The sequence below is a fragment of the Heterodontus francisci genome, chromosome 35 (assembly GCF_036365525.1).
Source record: "Heterodontus francisci isolate sHetFra1 chromosome 35, sHetFra1.hap1, whole genome shotgun sequence".
Lineage (NCBI taxonomy): Eukaryota > Metazoa > Chordata > Chondrichthyes > Heterodontiformes > Heterodontidae > Heterodontus > Heterodontus francisci.
The window spans coordinates 32,356,464-32,378,097 of record NC_090405.1 but is presented as its reverse complement, the minus strand read 5'-3'; the positions used below and the strand labels follow the sequence as shown (position 1 = coordinate 32,378,097).

At 44.6% G+C, this 21,634-nt stretch overlaps 1 protein-coding gene across 1 annotated transcript in view; it reads right to left on the bottom strand.

Annotated features, from left to right (window-relative positions):
- Positions 1–21,634, bottom strand: part of LOC137350583 (ras-related protein Rab-8B) — a 77,889-nt gene that overhangs the window by 4,316 nt on the left and 51,939 nt on the right. Inside the window, exons 3-7 of the mRNA XM_068015255.1 lie at positions 8,966–9,026; positions 7,101–7,178; positions 5,165–5,254; positions 4,990–5,055; positions 1,045–1,095 (exon numbers count right to left, since the gene is read on the bottom strand). Of these exons, the coding sequence (XP_067871356.1) occupies positions 1,045–1,095; positions 4,990–5,055; positions 5,165–5,254; positions 7,101–7,178; positions 8,966–9,026 (346 nt within the window). The remainder of the gene's footprint in view (positions 1–1,044; positions 1,096–4,989; positions 5,056–5,164; positions 5,255–7,100; positions 7,179–8,965; positions 9,027–21,634) is intronic.

Here is a 21,634-nt window from a genome sequence, read left to right as displayed (position 1 = left end):
TCAAATCTGTCATTCTCAGTGTTCGTACAACTGGAAGCGGAATTGCCCAGCAGCATGACTGGAGCTTTGAGGCCTAATTATAGGAGGTATTGATGCACAAGAGTGGAGACACGGACACTTGAGAACCTAACCATCTCCCCTTGACGTTCAATGGCATTACCATCACTGGATTTATCCTGCATTTTGTGGACAGGACATACCTGTGCAATTTTTCTAATTGTCAGGTGGATGGCAGTGCTGTAGCCATATTGGAACAGCTTGGCTAGGGGTGCGGCTAGTTCTGGAGCACAAGCCTTCAGTACTACAGCCAGGATATTATCAGGGCCCATAACATTTGCTGTACCCAGTGCCTTCAACCGTTCCTTTCAACTGTTACCTACGCTGTACTTGAGCTTTTACAAGATAACTGCGGAAATTAATTTGGGGACCTCTCTCACCAGAAAAGCAATTGAAAAAACAAATTTGCATTTAAACTGCACCTGATGAATGTCGAAAGCACTTTACAACCCATGGATTCCTTTTGGAGTCACTGTTGTGACATCGATAGCTAAAAGTTAGTTTTATATTAATTTAGAATATCTTTATAACTGAAGGCTAAGCAGCTCACAAAGAATTAAGTAAAGGCAAGAAACAGGAGTCACAAAATAAATACTAGCACAAAAAGATTATTGCCGTTGGTTTGGAAGCTCACCTAGTGATAGTGCAAGTGTACACGAATGCATTGTCTCAGTCACTGTTCACATGAACAGGTCTGTCATACTGGAGAACTTGAAGTGGCACTTACAGCAACTACCAGCTTCTAATCAATTGTCACAAGCCTTAAGGAAGCCAGAGAAAAGTGGGAGATCCTCATACGGGGGAAGACATGTAGTAGAGTTAAGAAAAGTGGGGGGAAAAAACGTGTGCTACAATAGGTGAAACTCATCAGATCATTGCTATTTACAGGCACTCCAAATGGACACGGCTGGTTCTCAGCATTTCAAACTGCATCTGGATACCAAGTTCTGAAAACATAACCACTTTGTTTCAGAAGTATTTACATACCATTTTCCTGTTCAGCTTTGTCATGATATCTCGTGCAAGTGTAATAAAAGCCTGCAAAGAAAAGACACATGCATTACTGTGCATTTCAATGCACCTGTCATTCAGGAAATGCAGTCAAGATGCTAAATACTGCACTCTTAATATCACTACCCCCAAAAAGATAAGATACAGTTTCCTGACAGTTTATCGGTATTACGATGTGAGCTATGTATACCTCCCACCCAGTTAAAGCCAGAAAGAGGCGAGTCTGCAGTCAGCTTTTTCCCAAAAGCAAATTTATCCATGATGGCTGTATTCTGCCTGCACGTGAAGGGATAAAATGGATAATTTCTCTCAGTCTTCCGTGTAATTTTGTACAAATGTTCAAATTGATGTGCATAGTGCTAACTCTAAGAGTTTACTGCCACAAGCCGGGGTTCACACTAACATTTCCTTCCAGGTTTAGTTTCTCTCTTGTACATTTAAAAACTTTACTCGGTAGGAAACTTTTGATTGAAGTGTTTAGAACATGCAAACAATTCAAAACATCTGGAATTATTTCCATAACTAACTTGTGTCTCCAAGTTAAAAGTGGTTGTGGTATTGCAAACACTGCAGTCCCAGCTTTTCAGAAATCCACCCTTGATTTTATCCAAGGGTTACATTAGTTTCTGTCAAAGACTCCAAAGGTTTGCAATTTTGGAAGGAAATTTGGTGCATACCACAGATACAGTAGTTTTGATTTCAGCAGGTCATTAACCACACAGTTAATTAACTAAATCCTTCAGTTGCAAATGAACAGTTTTGTTTGTAACATTTAAAAAAAAATAAGAGCAGCAGTTGCAGGATTAATCTGCCCATTGCTCCTCCACTAAATCAACATGACTGACAGCCCCCTCGTAAATAGATTCTGCTTATTCAGACCCAGATTAGTGGCTAGTCTTTAGATGAAACCGAAATTGTAGAGAGAGATGCATCTTTAGCTTTAGCAAGATATTGTGCTTTATATTCTGAGGTGATAGGAACATTTAAAGTTTATTGTATGCGTGGATATGATCTTATCCTATTTCACCAATTAAATGCATAATGCATTTATGTAAAACAAGCTTCTTGGAGCAGGTTACAGGGCAGCGTGGATACCAAGCCAGGTGGGCACAGGGAGGCAAGAGCAAACGAGGGAGGTTGCAAGGCAGAAGTACAGAGGGAAAGGATACTGAAGAAAGTGGTGAAGAACAGGCCACCAGTGGAGGATCCGGCAGTATCATGGAACTTGGTGATGGGAACATGGCCTTAGCGTGGGTGAGACCATCTACCCAATTTTACTGTAGGCTTTGATGCCCTTGACCATTCAATCTCCCTCACTGGTCTCTGCTCCCATTTCCATTCCCAATTGTCCTATGTAGGGGAAATGCAACCATAGCGTAGGTGGGAACACGGGCTGTGGCACTGTGGATGAATTACAGTTCATAAGTGGTATACATGAGGTGGTCTGCAACAGAGGGTGGGACAAGTCCATCAGCAAAGTGATAAAAGTGCAGATTCAAGTTTCAGGAGGGGGCCCCAGTAAATGGAGCAAGTAGGAAGAGGCCGCAGTAAATAGGACAATTAGGAAGGTAGGGAAGAAGAAAAGGAAGGCACAGAGGCGGGAGTTATTGCAGAGGCAGAAAAAATAGGTCTTAGTACTTTTTTTTTATTTAGAGATACAGCACTGAAACAGGCCCTTCGGCCCACCGAGTCTGTGCCGACCATCAACCACCCATTTATACTAATCCTACACTAATCCCATATTCCTACCACATCCCCACCTGTCCCTATATTTCCCTACCACCTACCTATACTAGGGGCAATTTATAATAGCCAATTTACCTACCAACCTGCAAGTCTTTTGGCTTGTGGGAGGAAACCGGAGCACCCGGAGGAAACCCACGCAGACACAGGGAGAACTTGCAAACTCCACACAGGCAGTACCCAGAATTGAACCCGGGTCGCCGGAGCTGTGAGGCGGCGGTGCTAACCACTGCGCCACTGTGCTACTTTGCTGGATATGGGGGAGGAAACAACAGGAGGGGTCCACACCTGTGGGCTCAAGTTGAGGTGGCAACCAGGCAGTGAGACAGCTGAGGCAGCCAGCACATTGGGATTGAGAACAGATTCAGTTTCAGCAATGATCTAGAGGAAGTGCATGTTTATCCAGGTCTTAATGCTGAATAAACAACAGCAGATAGTGGCAAATGCCATTGTATCGAAGGAAGAGGTGATGAGGCACTTCTTTTTTTTAAATACGCTCTTGGGAAGTGTCGCTGGCAAGGCCACTATTTATTGCCCATCCCTTGAGAATTGAGTGCCATACATATGAAAGCTGACCTCATGCTTCTCAACATCACCAATGGGGTAGCATGTAAATCATGAAGGATGAAGTCAAATATGAGAACCCTAGTATACACCAGAATTAACTGTGTGGACAAAGGTGGAGATGCAATTTGAGATGTAATGTCTACAGCAGCATAGATAGGAGTGAAAACAGGACCAGGCAGTGTCATGGTGATGGACATGAGAGGAGGAGCACCGTCAAGGCAGTACAGATGTTGCTAGGAAATAGCTGCAGTTATATCAATGGCGACATTTAGCTGGTGGCGGGGAGTGGGTTTCAATGCTGTTGGCATGGTGGAATCCCAATTAGACGGCTTCAAATAAGGACTGAAAAGAAAGGCACAAACATAGTTTCAAGGCTACACGTTTCATTAGGACTTCAGAAAAAGGCTGGAGCTGTGGAAATGGAAGCTAATTACCTTTGTTGATGGGGTGGTAACATGTAAGATGTAGCAATGAAGCTGGAGGGGTTAGGGTCAGGCTGATGAAGTTGGTGATCATGGATGAAGAAGGGGGAAAATGGAGGATCAGTAGCTGGGATGGGGGGGGAATAAGGGAACTAGTGGGAAAGAACTGAAACCAACTGGAGTTCACCAAGTTCCAAGATGAAATCAGAAGGATGATCTCCATGGAAAAGCCAAGATTAGGTACATCATGTTTGAAATTATACAATGTCACTGCACGAGTTAAGAGGAGACAAGTCTGGCAGAAATGGTCCACCTATGGACTCATTTTTACAACTTCTTTCTTAGAGCGACTGGAAAAGTTTTTGAAAGGAGTATCTAACCCACTATGATCATTATCACATCTACATCTAGAGTACTGGTCTTAACATGGTCAAATTAATGTTGCCGTCAACAATGATTAATTCAATGGTTCAGACTTGGAGGACCCTCTGGTCAATATTGAGAGACTCCCAGGGACCCCCATCCTAACTTCTGATAGACAATGTCAGCTACTCAAAGTAAAACAGTGGTATAATTGTGAAACATATATTGGTATAGAACAACAGAAACATGAAATTAAATCACGAAATATGGAAAATATAGTAATCTGATAACTTGTCTGAGCTGCTAGAACCTCCTTTGAAGTTGCTCCCCCTCCCCACTTCCCTCATCTCGGGACCCCCAGTGCAATGTGTGCAAGTCAGCTTTTACACTTACAGACTTACTACCAATTTCATTGGAATTTCCAGTGAGCCTCAGTTCTACAGTGATTTCCAGTTCTCATCCAATTAGGGCAACTGTTAGCCCTCAGGGTGCACAGCACTGCACAGGGCAAGTTGATAATAAATGCTTGGCTGTCAGATTGTAGGGAACAAGGTTTGCTTACAGGAGGCTCATTAAATACTGTTCCATAAAAACCCAGAGTTATTAACTATAATAATCTGTACGCACTGTTAATTCTTCATTACAAATGTCCATATTTAGAATGGACACTGCCTATATAAACTTATCATGCTCTAACTACACTTTAGAATTTCAGGGCCTGCTTTACGTTCAATATAAACTGGTTAGTTTAGTTTAAATTGTGTAACAAGCATGTACATTTGTCAGTGTGCTAATCAGTACATAAACTTATCCTCAGATTTCTTACCTCTTCAACATTTATGCTGGACTTTGCACTGGTCTCCAGGAACTTAATCCCATAATCTATCGCTAACTGGAAAAACAACAATAATGATTATACACAAAAAGTAGAAATGAGGCCAATTTGTACCTGAGCCTCATTACTTAGCCTTAAATTAATGAACAATTTTGTACAGGCTTACCTTCTCTCCTCGCTCTTTTGACACCTGCCTTTTCTCATTCATATCACACTTGTTGCCCAGAATCATCCTTTCCACGTCTGAAGATGCATGCTAAGAAGGTAAAAAGACACTTTGCTTTTAAATCTTAAATAGCAATTCATTTAGATCAATTTTAATTCCTCCCATCTGTTCGGATTCAAACTGGATAAGGCAGCATATTGACACCTCCCCCCTCCACTGTATCTCGGCCGGTGCTGCTCTTGCACAAAACCCAAAGAAAATGAGAATATAGCTAATCTAACTATTGTAAATCAGAAATTCGTCTGCACTGATGCACAGGCTGTTGCTACACCAAAGAGGTTCATGGCACCTTTGCCAGCAATCCATTCTCTCTCCCTCCCCTGCCCCCTCTGGTGAAAAATGCAGCATCTTCTATTTTTATGTAAAGATTTCATGCCATTGTTCTCTTAATGTCACTATGCTCCGATGTTGAGAAACATAAGCTTTAAACTAGACAATTGCTCAGTAGCAAATTCAAGCACATATCACTAACTCAAAAGTTGGTTATATAATACAATCACCCCCTTCCACCAACTCATGGCATTAAAATAAAAACGATGCTCACTTATGAAATTGTGTCTTTGTTTTGTTGTTAAGTAGAAAATATGTTAGCAACATAAGGTATAAATACTTCAATGCCCTATTAAACTTTGAATTTCACAGGTCAGACAAGAAACCAAAACAAAGCAAAGCTGGGGCGGCACAGTGGCTAGCACCGCAGCCTCACAGCTCCAGCGACCCGGGTTCAATTCTGGGTACTGCCTGTGTGGAGTTTGCAAGTTCTCCCTGTGTCTGCGTGGGTTTCCTCCGGGTGCTCTGGTTTCCTCCCACATGCCAAAAGACTTGCAGGTTGATAAGTAAATTGGCCATTATAAATTGCCCCTAGTATAGGTAGGTGGTAGGGAAATATAGGGACAGGTGGGGATATGGGATTAGTGTAGGATTAGTATAAATGGGTGGTTGATGGTCGGCACAGACTCGGTGGGCCGAAGGGCCTGTTTCAGTGCTGTATCTCTAAACTAAACAAACCAGTTTGGGAAATTACTAACCTTGACTGCAGGTTCAATTTATCCATTCTCTTAAAAATTTTGAATACTGTACTTGCTTACTCTGGAGAAGAAATGACTTGGAGCTATCAGTTACAAGCTCTTCAACATTTCACAAACTAAGCATCAGTTTGGATACCCTTTTTTGTACTGCCTCTCCATGCTGCAATATGCTGACCAGAATTGCACTGTATTCCAGTTGTGACTATTTTAGTGCCTCCAGGGATTTGTGCCCTAACCATCTGACAAAGGTTCTAAGATCTGGTTTAATTTTCCTTGCTGCTGTTATGCAATGCACTATTGGTCTCAGCGAGCTACCCGCCACCACCCTCAGATTCCTCCCTTAGAAATAAAAATATAGGAAAGGATGGGAATACAAGATGGCTGGTGCAAACAGGATTTGAGTTAATAAACTAGCAAAAATGATGGATTGAAGAGATTGAGGAACTGGCTCAAAGGGTTGAATGGCCTACTCCTGTTCCTAAATTTGAGTGCAGCAAGCAATGCTCTGCCATTAGTGTTTCCAAATCAGACGTGGATGCAGAGAATGCAAATGAGCAATCAATGCAAGAAAAAAAAACTGTTGAAATAGAGCTGGCTTTCATTTAGCAGATGGTCTAGAAGTGTTAAGAGGAGCAGAAGACCTGGTCATTTATAAAATCATTTCTCCATCCATTGACAATGACCATCTCAGCAGCATTAAAAATGATTCAACAATTAAAAGGCAAAATGCATAGCAACAAATTACAACTCTACTGTAGCACTAAGCGACCTGTGGAAATTTACCGTATGCATCAACTGTCTGGTTAATGCTGACAAATCTTAATGCCTTCAACAAAGCAAATACTCACCTCTTCAATATTCCTTATCCAGTTCTTTATATTGTCAAAAGACTTATCATTTGTGATGTCATACACCAACATTATTCCCTAGAAACAAATGATAAATCAAAGGGCACAGATTATACTGAGTATATTTCTACACTGCTTCTTCCATCAAAACCAGAATATGGCATTTACACAGCACCTTTAACATAGCAAAATGTCCCAAGTTACTTCACAGAAGAGTTATCAAACAAAATTTGACACTGAGTCACCTATGGAAACATTTAGACAGGTAACCAAACATTTGGTCAAAGACGCAGCTTGAAGATGCGCCTCATCAAGAGGACAAAAAGGTAGGGAGAGGGAGGGTTGGGGGGGAAATAGTTGCATATATAACTGTACACCAAGTAACATTACCTTGCTTTGCCTTGAAATATTAGTGGCAACAATCTGCAGATTACCAGTATACAGACTATTTAAGAGTAAATAATAGGAAGTATTTGTTTCTAAACTGCAATCTTTCTATTCAGCCCTGTGAAGTACAGCTATTCTACTATCAAATGTTTCAAAACATGCTGTGAAAAAAACATTATGCACAATTTTTACTGAAACGAATGCAGTCTCCCAGTTGACAACCCTGGCAGACGGCCCATTCTAGGTCTCAGCAGATTGCATTCAATAAATTTGTTGTTTGGTGTCATCTTCTTTCCAGAAGATTGACAGTCATGGATCTTCACCTCTGTCTGTCCTGTGCTGCCTTACACATTCTGCATAGGTCAACTGCATCCAATCCATTACATCTGTCAGCCATTTTCTTCTCTGCTTCCCCCCCCCCCACTACGTTTTCTGTCGATCTTTCCTTCCAATAATTGTCTCTGTCTACCTTCTGCTCTAATGACGTGACCTTAGTATTGTATCTTTCTCTTTGATGTTATACACTAATTTCCTTTTCTCCAGCCATTTCCAGCACTTCATTAATCTGTCTGTGTAGGATATGCAGAACATCCTCGGATATGTCGACATCTCGAATGCATTCAGATTATCAACAGTCTCTGTTTGTCGTCCATGCCTCCAAGGCATATAACGTAGATAACAAAATGTAACATCTCAGCATTCTTTTCCTAAAATTCAGGGTCAGTTTCTTTAATGTAACTAAGTCCTTCATTCTGACTAGGCTGGTCTTGGCTACCTCAATTCTCTTTCGGATTTCAGATTCAATAACTAGGTGCTACTGAAGTGCACAATAAAACAGAGTACTCTCCTTACACTGGCCTCCATTAGACAGCCAACAGAGACTGGCTAAGTGCTATGTGCAGAAAGTACGGTGTGAGCTCGCACCTTGCCAGTCCGATGCACTTCCCACCAAATCGCCAAAGGTCTTCACCCTGCCAGTCCAATGCACTGCCTGGCAGATCATAGATGTGGCTAGATATTTGAATTTCAATTGGGCCAGCCTTTTCCCTACCCCACACACAGCCTGCATTACGAGGGGGAAGATATGTCCAGCCCAAATTTAAATGGACATATTCACCAGATCCTTTGCAACAAGCACGAGGACTGTGTTTTCTTTCCTGGCGTTAAACTGCTGAGCTGTCATGTGCTGTCCTGCCCAGGAGTCTTGTCAGAAAGTGATGAGTTTCATCACATGCAAAGCAACACCCTGCATCAGGCATATAAAATATTGTTCAACCTCAACGTTGTTGTGGAGAACTTTAACCACACACAGCTCAGCTGGACTGGTCACTTAGAATGGGATTTTCGAAAAATAACTTGGCTGTGGAAAGTGGTTTAATGTTTCCTACTAGTCTAAAAATCAAAAATAACTGTAAATTTGAAATGATGGTTTTGTGGGAAGAAGCGAACTTAAAATCCAGCAGGTTGTATATGCTTACCATAGCTCCTCTGTAGTATGCTGTTGTGATGGTACGGAATCTTTCTTGACCTGCCGTGTCCCTTAAATAAGAAAGTGGATAAAATGAGAATAGTTATCAACCATTATAGAAAGAAGGGAACCTCGGTTTTCCTGTGTTCCTATCATGTGTTTGATTATCCGGTTACTAACAGGAACACATTGGGATTCAGCGAGCAACTGTCACTAAAACAGCGGACGCCAGCCTGCAGTCCCCCTACCTACCTGTCTGACTCCAGTCATTGGGCCCTCCACTTAGTAACCGCCACATTATTGAGTTGGTGTTGCATTCAACACGTGCCCTTTTCACAGCAGCATGTTTGAACAGGCAGGCTCTTGAAGCAATGATTTCAGCTCAACTCTGCCAGCAGGATTGCCACAGACAACTGCACACTGCCTCTAGCTCTCAATTCTGCAACTAGCAAGGAGAGAAAGGCCCTTGGATATCAGGGGAGAATTTGCAGCTAGTGTACTTGAATGCATTGTAGGTCTAGTGGCTGCAGTCATGAAAGGCAGCAATGAGTCAATGGATCTGTTGATCTTGCTGACAGGTGCAGAGCAGGGAGTGCCTTGGGAAGATTAGCTGTGTAATCTAGAGCCCAACAGTCTACCAACCTGCCCCATCTACCACTGGAACTCCTCTAAACAACAGATGGTTCAATGTATTAGTACCAGTGTGAAATTTGCACACTGGTACTCTTTTGGGCCTCCTTATCTCGAGAGACAATGGATACGCGCCTGGAGGTGGTCAGTGGTTTGTGAAGCAGCGCCTGGAGTGGCTATAAAGGCCAATTCTGGAGTAACAGGCTCTTCCACAGGTGCTGCAGAGAAATTTGTTTGTTGGGGCTGTTGCACAGTTGGCTCTCCCCTTGCGCCTCTGTCTTTTTTCCTGCCAACTACTAAGTCTCTTCGACTCGCCACAATTTAGCCCTGTCTTTATGGCTGCCCGCCAGCTCTGGCGAATGCTGGCAACTGACTCCCACGACTTGTGATCAATGTCACACGATTTCATGTCGCGTTTGCAGACGTCTTTATAACGGAGACATGGACGGCCGGTGGGTCTGATACCAGTGGCGAGCTCGCTGTACAATGTGTCTTTGGGGATCCTGCCATCTTCCATGCGGCTCACATGGCCAAGCCATCTCAAGCGCCGCTGACTCAGTAGTGTGTATAAGCTGGGGATGTTGGCCGCTTCAAGGACTTCTGTGTTGGAGATATAGTCCTGCCACCTGATGCCAAGTATTCTCCGAAGGCAGCGAAGATGGAATGAATTGAGACGTCGCTCTTGGCTGGCATACGTTGTCCAGGCCTCGCTGCCGTAGAGCAAGGTGCTGAGGACACAGGCCTGATACACTCGGACTTTTGTGTTCCGTGTCAGTGCACCATTTTCCCACACTCTCTTGGCCAGTCTGAACATAGCAGTGGAAGCCTTACCCATGCGCTTGTTGATTTCTGCATCTAGAGACAGGTTACTGGTGATAGTTGAGCCTAGGTAGGTGAACTCTTGAACCACTTCCAGAGCGTGGTCGCCAATATTGATGGATGGAGCATTTCTGACATCCTGCCCCATGATGTTCGTTTTCTTGAGGCTGATGGTTAGGCCAAATTCATTGCAGGCAGACGCAAACCTGTCGATGAGACTCTGCAGGCATTCTTCAGTGTGAGATGTTAAAGCAGCATCGTCAGCAAAGAGGAGTTCTCTGATGAGGACTTTCCGTACTTTGGACTTCGCTCTTAGACGGGCAAGGTTGAACAACCTGCCCCCTGATCTTGTGTGGAGGAAAATTCCTTCTTCAGAGGATTTGAACGCATGTGAAAGCAGCAGGGAGAAGAAAATCCCAAAAAGTGTGGGTGCGAGAACACAGCCCTGTTTCACACCACTCAGGATAGGAAAGGGCTCTGATGAGGAGCCACCATGTTGAATTGTGCCTTTCATATTGTCATGGAATGAGGTGATGATACTCAGTAGCTTTGGTGGACATCCGATCTTTTCTAGTAATCTGAAGAGACCACGTCTGCTGACGAGGTCAAAGGCTTTGGTGAGATCAATGAAAGCAATGTAGAGGGGCATCTGTTGTTCACGGCATTTCTCCTGTATCTGACGAAGGGAGAACAGCATGTCAATAGTCGATCTCTCTGCACGAAAGCCACACTGTGCCTCAGGGTAGACGCGCTCGGCCAGCTTCTGGAGCCTGTTCAGAGCGACTCGAGCAAAGACTTTCCCCACTATGCTGAGCAGGGAGATTCCACGGTAGTTGTTACAGTCACCGCGGTCACCTTTGTTTTTATAGAGGGTGATGATGTTGGCATCGCGCATGTCCTGGGGTACTGCTCCCTCGTCCCAGCACAGGCATAGCAGTTCATGTAGTGCTGAGAGTATAGCAGGCTTGGCACTCTTGATTATTTCAGGGGTAATGCTGTCCTTCCCAGGGGCTTTTCCGCTGGCTAGGGAATCAATGGCATCACTGAGTTCCGATTTGGTTGGCTGTATGTCCAGCTCATCCATGACTGGTAGAGGCTGGGCTGCATTGAGGGCAGTCTCAGTGACAGCATTCTCCCTGGAGTACAGTTCTAGGTAGTGCTCAACCCAGCGGTCCATCTGTTTGCGTTGGTCAGTGATTATGTCCCCCGATTTAGATTTGAGGGGGGTGATCTTCTTGATGGTTGGCCCAAGAGCTCTCTTCATGCCATCATACATTCCTCTGATGTTTCCGGTGTCTGAGGCCAGCTGAATATGACTGCATAGGTGTTGCCAGTAGTCGTTTGCGCAACGCCTAGCTGTTCTTTGTGCAGTACTTCTGGCTGCTTTAAGTGCTGCGGATGTTAAATCGCTGGGGGCTTTCTTGTAGTTCAAAAGTGCAATGCGCTTAGCGGCTATGACAGGTTCCAGCTCTTCATTATGAGATTGAAACCAGTCTGCATTTCTCTTCGCACTTTTGCCGTAGGTGGTCAAAGCTGACTCATAGATGGCATCTCTGATGTGGGCCCACTTGGTCTCAGCATCCCCTGTGGGAGTGTTTTGAAGGGCTGTTACAAGTGAATTTAGAAATTTTTGTAACAGCTGTGGGTGAGAAATTCTGCTCGCGTTGATGCGCGGGTGGCCCTTCTGCTTGGAATGATGCAACTTCTTTGGTCTGAGTCTAACCTTGCTGCACACCAGGGAGTGGTCGGTGTCGCAGTCCGCACTGTGGAAGCTGCGTGTGATTTGAACACTGTTTAAGGCGGCTCGCCTTGTGACAATGAGGTCTAGCTGGTGCCAACGACGTGATCTTGGGTGCCTCCATGAAACCTGGTGACAGGGTTTAGTGTGAAAGAACGAGTTGGTGATGCAGAGGTTATGATAGGTACACAACTCAAGCAGTCTCTGCCCGTTCTCATTCATCCTTCCAACGCCATAGCGCCCAAGGCAGGAGGGCCATGAGTCATGGTCGGCCCCAACCCTGGCATTAAAGTCCCCCAGCAGGAATAGGTGTTCGGTGTTGGGGATGCTGCTAATGATGTTATGGAGTTGTTCATAGAACTGGTCTTTAGCTTCAGGTGCGGAACAGAGTGTTGGAGCATAGATGCTGAGTCGGTGTACTGGACCAGAGGTGGTGAGCAGTCGGATGGACAGTATGCGTTCCGAGCCATTTGAGGGAGGCTCTATCATGCTGAGCAAGGAGTTTCTGATGGCGAAGCCCACTCCATGCTGTCTTGGTTCTTCAGGATCCCTGCCCTGCCAGAAGAAGGTGTAGTCTTGCTCTGCTAGAGAGCCACTCGCGGGGAGGCGAGTCTCCTGAAGTGCTGCAATGTCCACATTGAGTCTACTGAGCTCGTTGTTAATGATGGCGGTCTTCCGAGAATCGTTGATTTGTGTAAGGTCTTCCGACAGGCCAGGACACATAGTTCTGACGTTCCAGCTTGCAAAGCGAAGGGCTGGTACTTTCTTTCCTTTTTTCATGTTGTTTGGTGCGGTGTATCAGTCCACCTTTCGGGCAATGACCCTGAGCTCCAAGCACCCATTGAAGCAGGCAGACTGTGGCGGGACAGAACCTTATTGACCGGGGGCTGCCCGGTTTGAGGCGGGCGGTAGCTGTCCAGTGAGGTGCAATGACCTCTCCCACCGACAAAGGCAACCCGTGGCGCCCAGTTTCTACGCCAATTTATCTGGACTTATAACCCGTAACTGCTGCCTTCCGTGTTGTTTCAGTCGCTGTGAGGCAACTATGGAGTGACCTCTCCATGGCGCATGCCTGGGCAAATTTATGGAGGTTGAGAGTTGCCCAGTCGTCAAAACCCCCCTCTCGGCCTTTCTGGTGGGGTCCAAAGGAGTGCAGGACACGACGTTTGGCACCAGTATGGCTGCAGGAACTGCCGGAAACATGCCAAAGGTGACACATGACCGCCTACGGGGTTCCGCTCCGGATTTTCTGTTAGGGTTTACTCCCTTAGCCTTGGTCTCTCCCGAGACGCCCACAAGGCAGTGGGGTTGTTGGGGCCCCTACACAGGTGTAGGATGGTGCCGGTGGGAGGAGGGGATGCAAGGGGGAGGGGTAGAGGGAGGGGGTGGGGGGGGGGTGCAGGGGAAGGGGGTGCGGGGTGAAGATGGTGCGAGGGGGGGGCGGGCTGGGACGGGGTTGTGAGGGGGTGAGCTGAGAGGGTGGAGCAGGGAAGGGGACGGGGGTGGGGGGGGTGGAAGGGGGGTAAAGGGGGGGGGGAGGGGGGGAGGGGGGGTGGAATCTGGTGCAGGTAATAAGCCATTTCCTCAGTGCCCACCATCGACGTCCGGAAAGCTCATCCACGTCCTTCGGGAGGTGAAGCATCATTTGGCAGACTTAGAGGTGATTACATTTGCTAAGGGTTTTTTTTTTGCAGTGGTTTAAATAAAGGCATGCAGCATTGCCGACAGTGCGCTGCAGATGCTCTCCGAGCCATCTCCCGCGGGCGCTTTGAAGTTGCGGCCGGGGGGGCCGTTCGTGGATGTTTTGGGTGTTCGGGGCACCTTTTCACAGGACTTCTCTCGGGTCCCGCAGCTCCTTCTTCACCTCAATGGACTTACCGCATGCCGTGGCTGCAGACACTCTGGACTGTGAAGACAGCAGGATCGGAGATTAAAGTATCGGCAGCTGTTCTCGTCAGTTTCATCCGGATCAATTTCATTGAGAAAACAAAGAGCAGGTGTGGCTGGGGGAGGGCAGTGGGCCCAGGTAACATACACTAAACTAACTGTTAACTTTTAGATAGGGCTAAAATGAACTGATTTAAAGAGCCAGGGGAATTTAAACAGTTTAAGAGGGCAGATTGGGGGAGAAAACGTTAGGGATGGGAGCAGATGGCCATGGATAGAGTTGAACACTGGTACTAATATGTCTCATACACGAACACTCTGCGACATTGTTATTTGATCATTTCAAACTGCCCCCACAACCAGAAATGCAACAATAATCAAAGAATTGGGATTTGATGTACCACATTACTTGAAATAAAAACAAACAATCTTCCATTGAAAAATATCAAGAGTGTGATATACAATTGAAGGTACACTCCAGGTACAATCCAGTTTAGCTGGCAAAAAATGCTAGGCATTTTTTCCCCACAGTTAGTGTGCAAAATTGACTTGTGACCACATTGAACCAGAGCAGTAATGGAACAGTATAAATCGAATTATACAGCAGAGCCTTAATCACCTCTTATTTAGAGGAGTTCCGGTGGTAGATGGGGCAGGTTGGTAGACCGTTGGGCTCTAGATTACACAGCTAATCTTCCCAAGGCACTCCCTGCTCTGCACCTGTCAGCAAGATCAACAGATCCATTGACTCGCTGCTGCCTTTCACGACTCCAGCCACTAGACTTACTACAGATCCAAGTACACTAGCTGCAAATTCTTACTCGATATTATCCAAGGGGAGACATGGCCATCTTGAACAAAATCCCAGTGACAACACTGTAGGCACTATATGCCTAACACAAGTAGATCAAAACTGCAATTATAGTAGGTTGATAGCATAGTGGTTGTGTTACTGGACTAATCCAGAGGCCTGAACTAAAAATCTGGAGACACGAGCCCAACCCGAAGAGTGGCTTAGTAACATCACTGCTGACCAAACCTTGAAGGACATAGCTGGCAGACTGGACTTTCCACAGGTGATGCGAGAATGAAGAGGAAAAAAAAAAATCAAATGGACTTCTCCTCATCAATCTAGCTGGCTTGGTCAGCAGTGATTCTACCCAGCCACTCGGAGTTGGATGTTGAAGTCCCCACCCAGAGTACATTTGGTGCCCTTGCTACACTCGTGTTTTTTCCAAGTGGTGTCCAACATGGAGAAGTGCTGATTCATCAACTGAGGGAGGGAGGGAGATGATAATCAACAGATTTCCTTGCCCACGTTTGACCTGATGCCATTAGATTTCATGAGCAGTCCAGAGTAAATGTTGAGACCTTCCAGGGCCACTCTGTCTCGACTATATATCACTGTGCCAATACCTGTAGCAGATCTGTTCTGCCATTGAGACAGGACTACCCAGGGGATGGTAATGGAGGAGTCTGGGATGTTGGCTCATATGTATGTTTCTGCCATTATAACCAGGTCAGGCTGTTGGGTGACTGGACTCTATTTCTGGCACAAGTCTCCAGATGTTAGTGAGGAGGACTTTGCAGGGTCGATTGAGATGGGTTTGCCTTTTTTGTGTCTGGTGCCTAGATCAACGCTGGGTGCTCTGTCCTGTTTTATTCATACTATAGTTTTTTGTAGTGGTTTGGTACAACGGAGAGGCTTGCTAAGCCATTTCAGAGGGCAGTTAAGAGTCAACCACATTGTTGTGGGTCTGGACTCATATATAGGCCAGACTGGGTAAAGACAGCAGATTTTCTTCCCAAAAGACATTAGTGAACTAAATGGGTTTTTATGACAATCTGGTAATTTCAATCACCATTACTGACACTAGCTTTTTATTCCAATTTATTCAGCAATCCAGTTTTGCAGCAAAACCTGCGATGACAACTAAGGACAATATCTGGCTCCTCTGCCATGACACTATTGGTAGGAGTGACCACCGCACAGTCCTTGTGGAAAAGAAATCCAATCTTCACACAGAAGATACCCATCATGTTGTGTGGCATTACTACCATGCTAAATGGGATAGACTCAGAACAGATCTAGCAGCTCATCTGGAACTAGAGAAATGAACAATCTGGGCCCCAAATCTGTAGGTGGTTGTATGCCCATGTCAGAACAACTTAAAAGAAACCATCTGAACTGACACTTAATGACACCAGTAATACACAATGTGAGAAAGAGCAAAACTAGAGGCCATTAACACAAGTTAGTCACCAAGAAATCCATAGGAAATTCAGAAGCTACTTCTCTACCCAGAGAATGTTGAGAATGCAGAATTTGTTACGCAAGGAATGGTTGAGGAATGGTATAGATACATTTAGTGTGAATCTAGATAAGGATGAAGGAAGACAGGATTATGCTGATAAGAGATGAGGAAGGATGGGAGGAGGCTCGAGTGGTGCACAAGCACTAGCATGGCTTTGTTGGACTGAATGGTCTGTTTCTGTGCTATATATTCTATATGCAGGCAGTTTCGCAATCTGAAATAAAAACAGAAAAGGGTTAGAAATACTCAGCAGGTCTGGCAGCATCTGTGGAGGGAAACACAGTTAATGTTTCAGGTCTGTGACTTTCATCAGAACTGGGAGAAGTTACAAATGTATAGGTTTTGAGCAAGTGAAGGGTGGAGGGTGGGAAGAATAAAAAGGAAGGTCTCTGGATAGGGTGGAGGGCAGAAGAGATTAAATGACAAAAAGTTTCTTGGTGAAAAGCCAAAAGGAGTGGTAACAGGACAAGTAAAGAAACAAACGATGTGCCTAGAGGAGGTGTGAATGGCAGGGTGCAAAGTGAAGGAAACAAGAGGAAAAGGAGAAAAAACAAACAAGCAAAGAAACACAAAACAAATTGAGGGCAGAGGTTATGATCTAAAATTGCCAAACTCAATGTTGAGTCCAGAAGGCTGCAAAGTGCCCAGTCGAAAGATAAGGTGCTGCTCATCGAGCTTGCATTGAGCTTCACTGGAACACTGCAATAGACCAAGAACAGAAAGGTCAAAGTGGGAGCAAGGTGGAGAGTAAAAACAATAAGCGACCGGAAGCTCGGGGCCGTACTTGCAGACTAGACGAAGATGTTCAGCAAAGAGGTCAACCAGTCTGCGTCTGGTCTCTCCAATATAGAGGAGACCACATCGTGAGGAGTGAATACAGTATACTAAATTGAAAAAAGTTCAAGTAAATCAGTGTTTCACTTGAAAGGAGTGTTTGGAACCATGGACAGAAGGGAGGAGGTAAAAGGAAAGGTGTTGCATCGCCTGCGCTTTCATGGGAAGGCGTAGTAGGGAAGGGCAGGGTGTTGAGAGTGACTGAGGAGCAGGCCAAGGTGTTCTGAGGGAATGGTCCCTTCAGAATGCTGCAAGGGGAGGGGAAGGTGTGCTTGGTGGTGTCATCATGCTGGAGATGGGAAATAGCAGAGGTCTTTGTTTCAAATTTCCAGCATCCACAGTATTTTGCTTTGCTTTTCTATCAGTTTTGCTATCTATTTGCCAAAGAGGAGCACTGTTGAATTACACAAAAGACAAGTTCCCCAACAAGAGAATCTTCAATATCTTGCGGCACATGTACAAAGGAGAGCTTCTTTAAACATAATACCCAAGTTACAGTTGTGTGAAACAATCTGATACAGTTTATTAGGAATTCAACCACAGTGCTGGCATTCTCACACAATGCTACATCAGTATAACAAATGGACAGGACCAGAGGGATAAAGGCATCTGAAATGAAGCCATCTTTTTCAAATCTGTGGAAAACATTCATGTGAAATAGATGTGCCTGTTCAAACCACTGCCATCCAAAAGTAATTCATCATAAGACATTTCAACAGAGGGGTGAAACATAGTTGCTGGAAGCAGCCTAGTGTACAAATTCTTGCAAAAAGTACCCCTTTGGAGTGATCCAAAAGATTAAGCACAATCACATTAAATTTCTTAGCGTATAGCTCAGATCTATCATTTCTTGAATGACTGTGACCGGTTTCAGCTGAAGACCTGCAATTTTAAAACTTTCTGCAGGTTAACATGCCCCAAATAGATGGGACAATTTCATTAATTTATCCCAATATGCTATTCCAGAAAACCACCTCCTTTCTTCGTTATCTCAGTGATAAAGTGAGGATATTTTGGTATTTTACTCCAACTATGTAATAGCTGCAGTTGCCTTGGGTCAACCAGAATCATAGAATGGTTAAGTACAGGAGGCGGCCATTCAGCCATTCGTGTCCTTGCCAACTCTGTGCAAGAGCAATTCACCTAATCCCACACCTTTTCCCCGTAGCCCTACAAATTTTTTTCCTATAGATAATTGCACAAATCTCCTTTGAAACTCTACTGAATCTACCTCCACCACACTCTCAGGCAATGCATTTCAGATCCTAACCACTCGCTGCGTAAAAAAGTTTTTCCTCATGTCACTGTTGCTTCTTTTGCCAATCACCTTAAATCGTTCCACTCTGGTTCTCAATCCTTCCACAATGGGAACAGTTTCTCCCTATCTGCTCTGTCCAGACACCTCATGATTTTGAACACCAATTCAAAGTACAACTCCATATCTGAGTTGACTACAGTACCAAGCCAGATTACAAGATCCGGAATTAGTACAGGTGGACGTAGTGTGTTCTAGGTATCCCATTCCTTGACTAGTAGTTTGGATCCAAACATTGAGAGACAGCCTGTTCATCAGCATTCTATGCAACAATGACCAACAGTCTGTCTCTGATTTATTGGTCATTGACAGCTTTAGAGGCATTTTGGCATAAGGCCTGGAAAGGCTTCGAGCAGCAGAGGGAACTAGATGTGCAGACACATAGGTCATTAAAAGGAGGCCGCAAAAGTAGATAAGGCCATAAAAAAGGCAACTGGAATCCTTGGTTTTGTAGCTAGAAGCACAGAACACAAAAAATAAATGCAAGGAACAAAAAGAATAATGAAGAGGTTAGCATTTTAAAAAATATAAACACAGAGAGGTTAAACTGTGGAATTCCCTACCCTAATCTGGTGATTTAACAGTGCCCATTAAAAGTGAATTGTTATTTCTTGAAGTGTATTTAAAATGCTAGAGGAAAATGAGGAACTGGATTATCGGCTAACTGGCATGTTTGACGGTGGGGAGAGTGGGAAGAACACACAAACTTGACAGGCTGAACAGTCTGTTGCTGTGCTATTGCAGTCTATGATTCAGTCCATAGGACTCAATTTGCCAACACTGCTTCCCAAGATCTACATTACAAGAGCTAAACATGTTTTTTTGAACAAGTGCAGGATTCAACGAGCTCTTAGCAAACACAGGTAACTATTTCATTTAAAACAAAACTACAAGGATGTACAAAGTTGAAAGGAATCCTATGGCGGCATCATACTGTGAAAGTATTTTGGAATCATGCTGCCTACCAACACCAGTCCAAACCAAGCCACGTCTTCCCTACAATTCCACACATGAAGGACAAGAAAAATTCCCAAGCTAAGACAACATGGGTCTCTCCCCCTCTCACTTTCTCAAATCAAAGTTCAGAACATCAATGGTGACACTCGAGTAACCTACACAGCCTTTGTCAAGAAAAAGTTACATGGTGGAAGCAACCTAAATGGAGAGATGAATGGGAAAGGAAAAGACAAAAGCTCCTCAAACAACCAAATAATATAGCCAATCAGATTGGTTACCCTGACTAAACAATTTCAGTGTTAAAGTTATCATTACATTGTACAGACAATTAGTACTTAAGGATTAAAAACAGAAAATGCTGCAAATACTCAGCACCATCTGTGAAGAGAGTAACAGAGTTAACATTTCAGGTCAATGATTTTTCATCAGAACTGGGAAAAGTTAAAAATGCAATGGGTTTTAAGCAAGTGAAAGATGGGACAGTGGGGAAAAAAGGGAAGGTCTGTGATAGGGTGGAAGACAGGAAAGATCAAGTGACAAAAAAGAGTTGGTGGTGCAGGGCCAAAGTGAGTGGTAATGAGACAAGAAAAGAAACAAGAGGTGTGCCCAGAGGTGTTAATAGCAGAACGATGTAATGCTGCCGAATCAAAGCAAAGCCAAGAGGTAAAGAGTAAAACCAAAACCTACAAAGAAAAAGGTAACAAAATGGGAGCAGAGCCTCTAATCTAAAATTGTTGAGCTCAATGTTGAGTCCAGAAGGCTGTAAAGTGCCCAGTCGAAAGATGAGGTGCTGTTCCTCAAGCTTAAGTTGAGCTTTATCGATACACTGCAAGAGGCTGAGGACAGAGGTCAGCGCGCGAGAAAGGTGGAGAATTAAAGTGACAAGTTACCAGAGGCTCGGGGTCATGCTTGTGGACTGAACGGAGGTGTTCTGCAAAGCGGTCACCCAATCTGCGCGTGGTCTTCCCAATGTACAGCAGACTGTATTATTAGCAGCAAATTCTGTGTACTAAATTGAAAGTAGTACACGTAAATTGCTGTTTTGACCTGGAAGGAGTGTTTGGGGCCTTGGATAAATGAGGAGACAGGAGATAAGAGAGCAGGCGTTGCATCTCCTGCACTTGCATGGAAATATGCTGAGGGAAGTGGAGGTGGTAATGGGGGTGATTGAGGAGTGGACCAGGGTGTCACGAAGTGAACGGTCCCTTCAGAAAGCTGAAAGGAGAAGGGATGGTGGCATCACGCTGTAAGTGGTGGAACTGCAGGAAATGGGTTGGACAAGGTCGAGGGCCTTGTTAGCCATGACTGGGGGGAGGGGTGGGGGAGAATCCTCGATTGAGGAAAAATACGTATCAGAAGTGCTGGTGTGGAAGCCTGCATCATCAGAACAGATGTGCCAGAAACAGATAAAGTGAAAGCTTGGAATCGAGTCCTTACAGGAAGCAGGGTGTGAGTAAGTGTAGTCGACAAAGCTGTGGGAGTCTGTGGGCTTAAGTGAAAATGCGATGATAGCCTAACCCCAGAAATGGAGATAGAGAAGTCAAGGAAGGGAAGGGAAGAGTCAGAGATAGACTATGCAAAAGTGAGAGAAAGATGGAAGTTTGAAGCAAAGTTGATGACATTTTCCAGTTCAGGGCAAGAGAAGGAACCCCCGACCCTGGAATAGGACTGGAACGAGGAATGTTCCACATACCCCACAAAAAGACAGGCATAGCTAAGACCAATGTGGGTACCCATAGCAACGTCTTTTATTTTCAGGAAGTGAATGGAATTAAAGAAGTTGTGCAATGCAAGAATAAGTTCAGCTAGTTGGAGGAGGGTGGTGGTGGATGCAGACTGGTTGGACCTCCGTTCAAGGAATGTTTCCCAGTTCTGATGTAAGGTCATCGACCTGAAATGTTAACTGTTTCTCACTCCACAGTTACTGCCAGACCTGCTGAGTATTTCCAGCATTTTGTGTTTTTATTTCAGATTTCCAGCATCTGCAGTATTTTGCTTTTGTAGTATGTGAGGGCTGACAGTTACATACAGCCAGATTGTAATAATTGTGCATTGTTCTCATCAGAATCCTAAAATAGCTGAGAAATCCCAGTTCAGGTTTAATCTCATGGTTACTTTTATCAACAGCAAACATATCAGAATGATGAAACATTAACTGTTTCTTTCTCCAAACATACTGCAGAC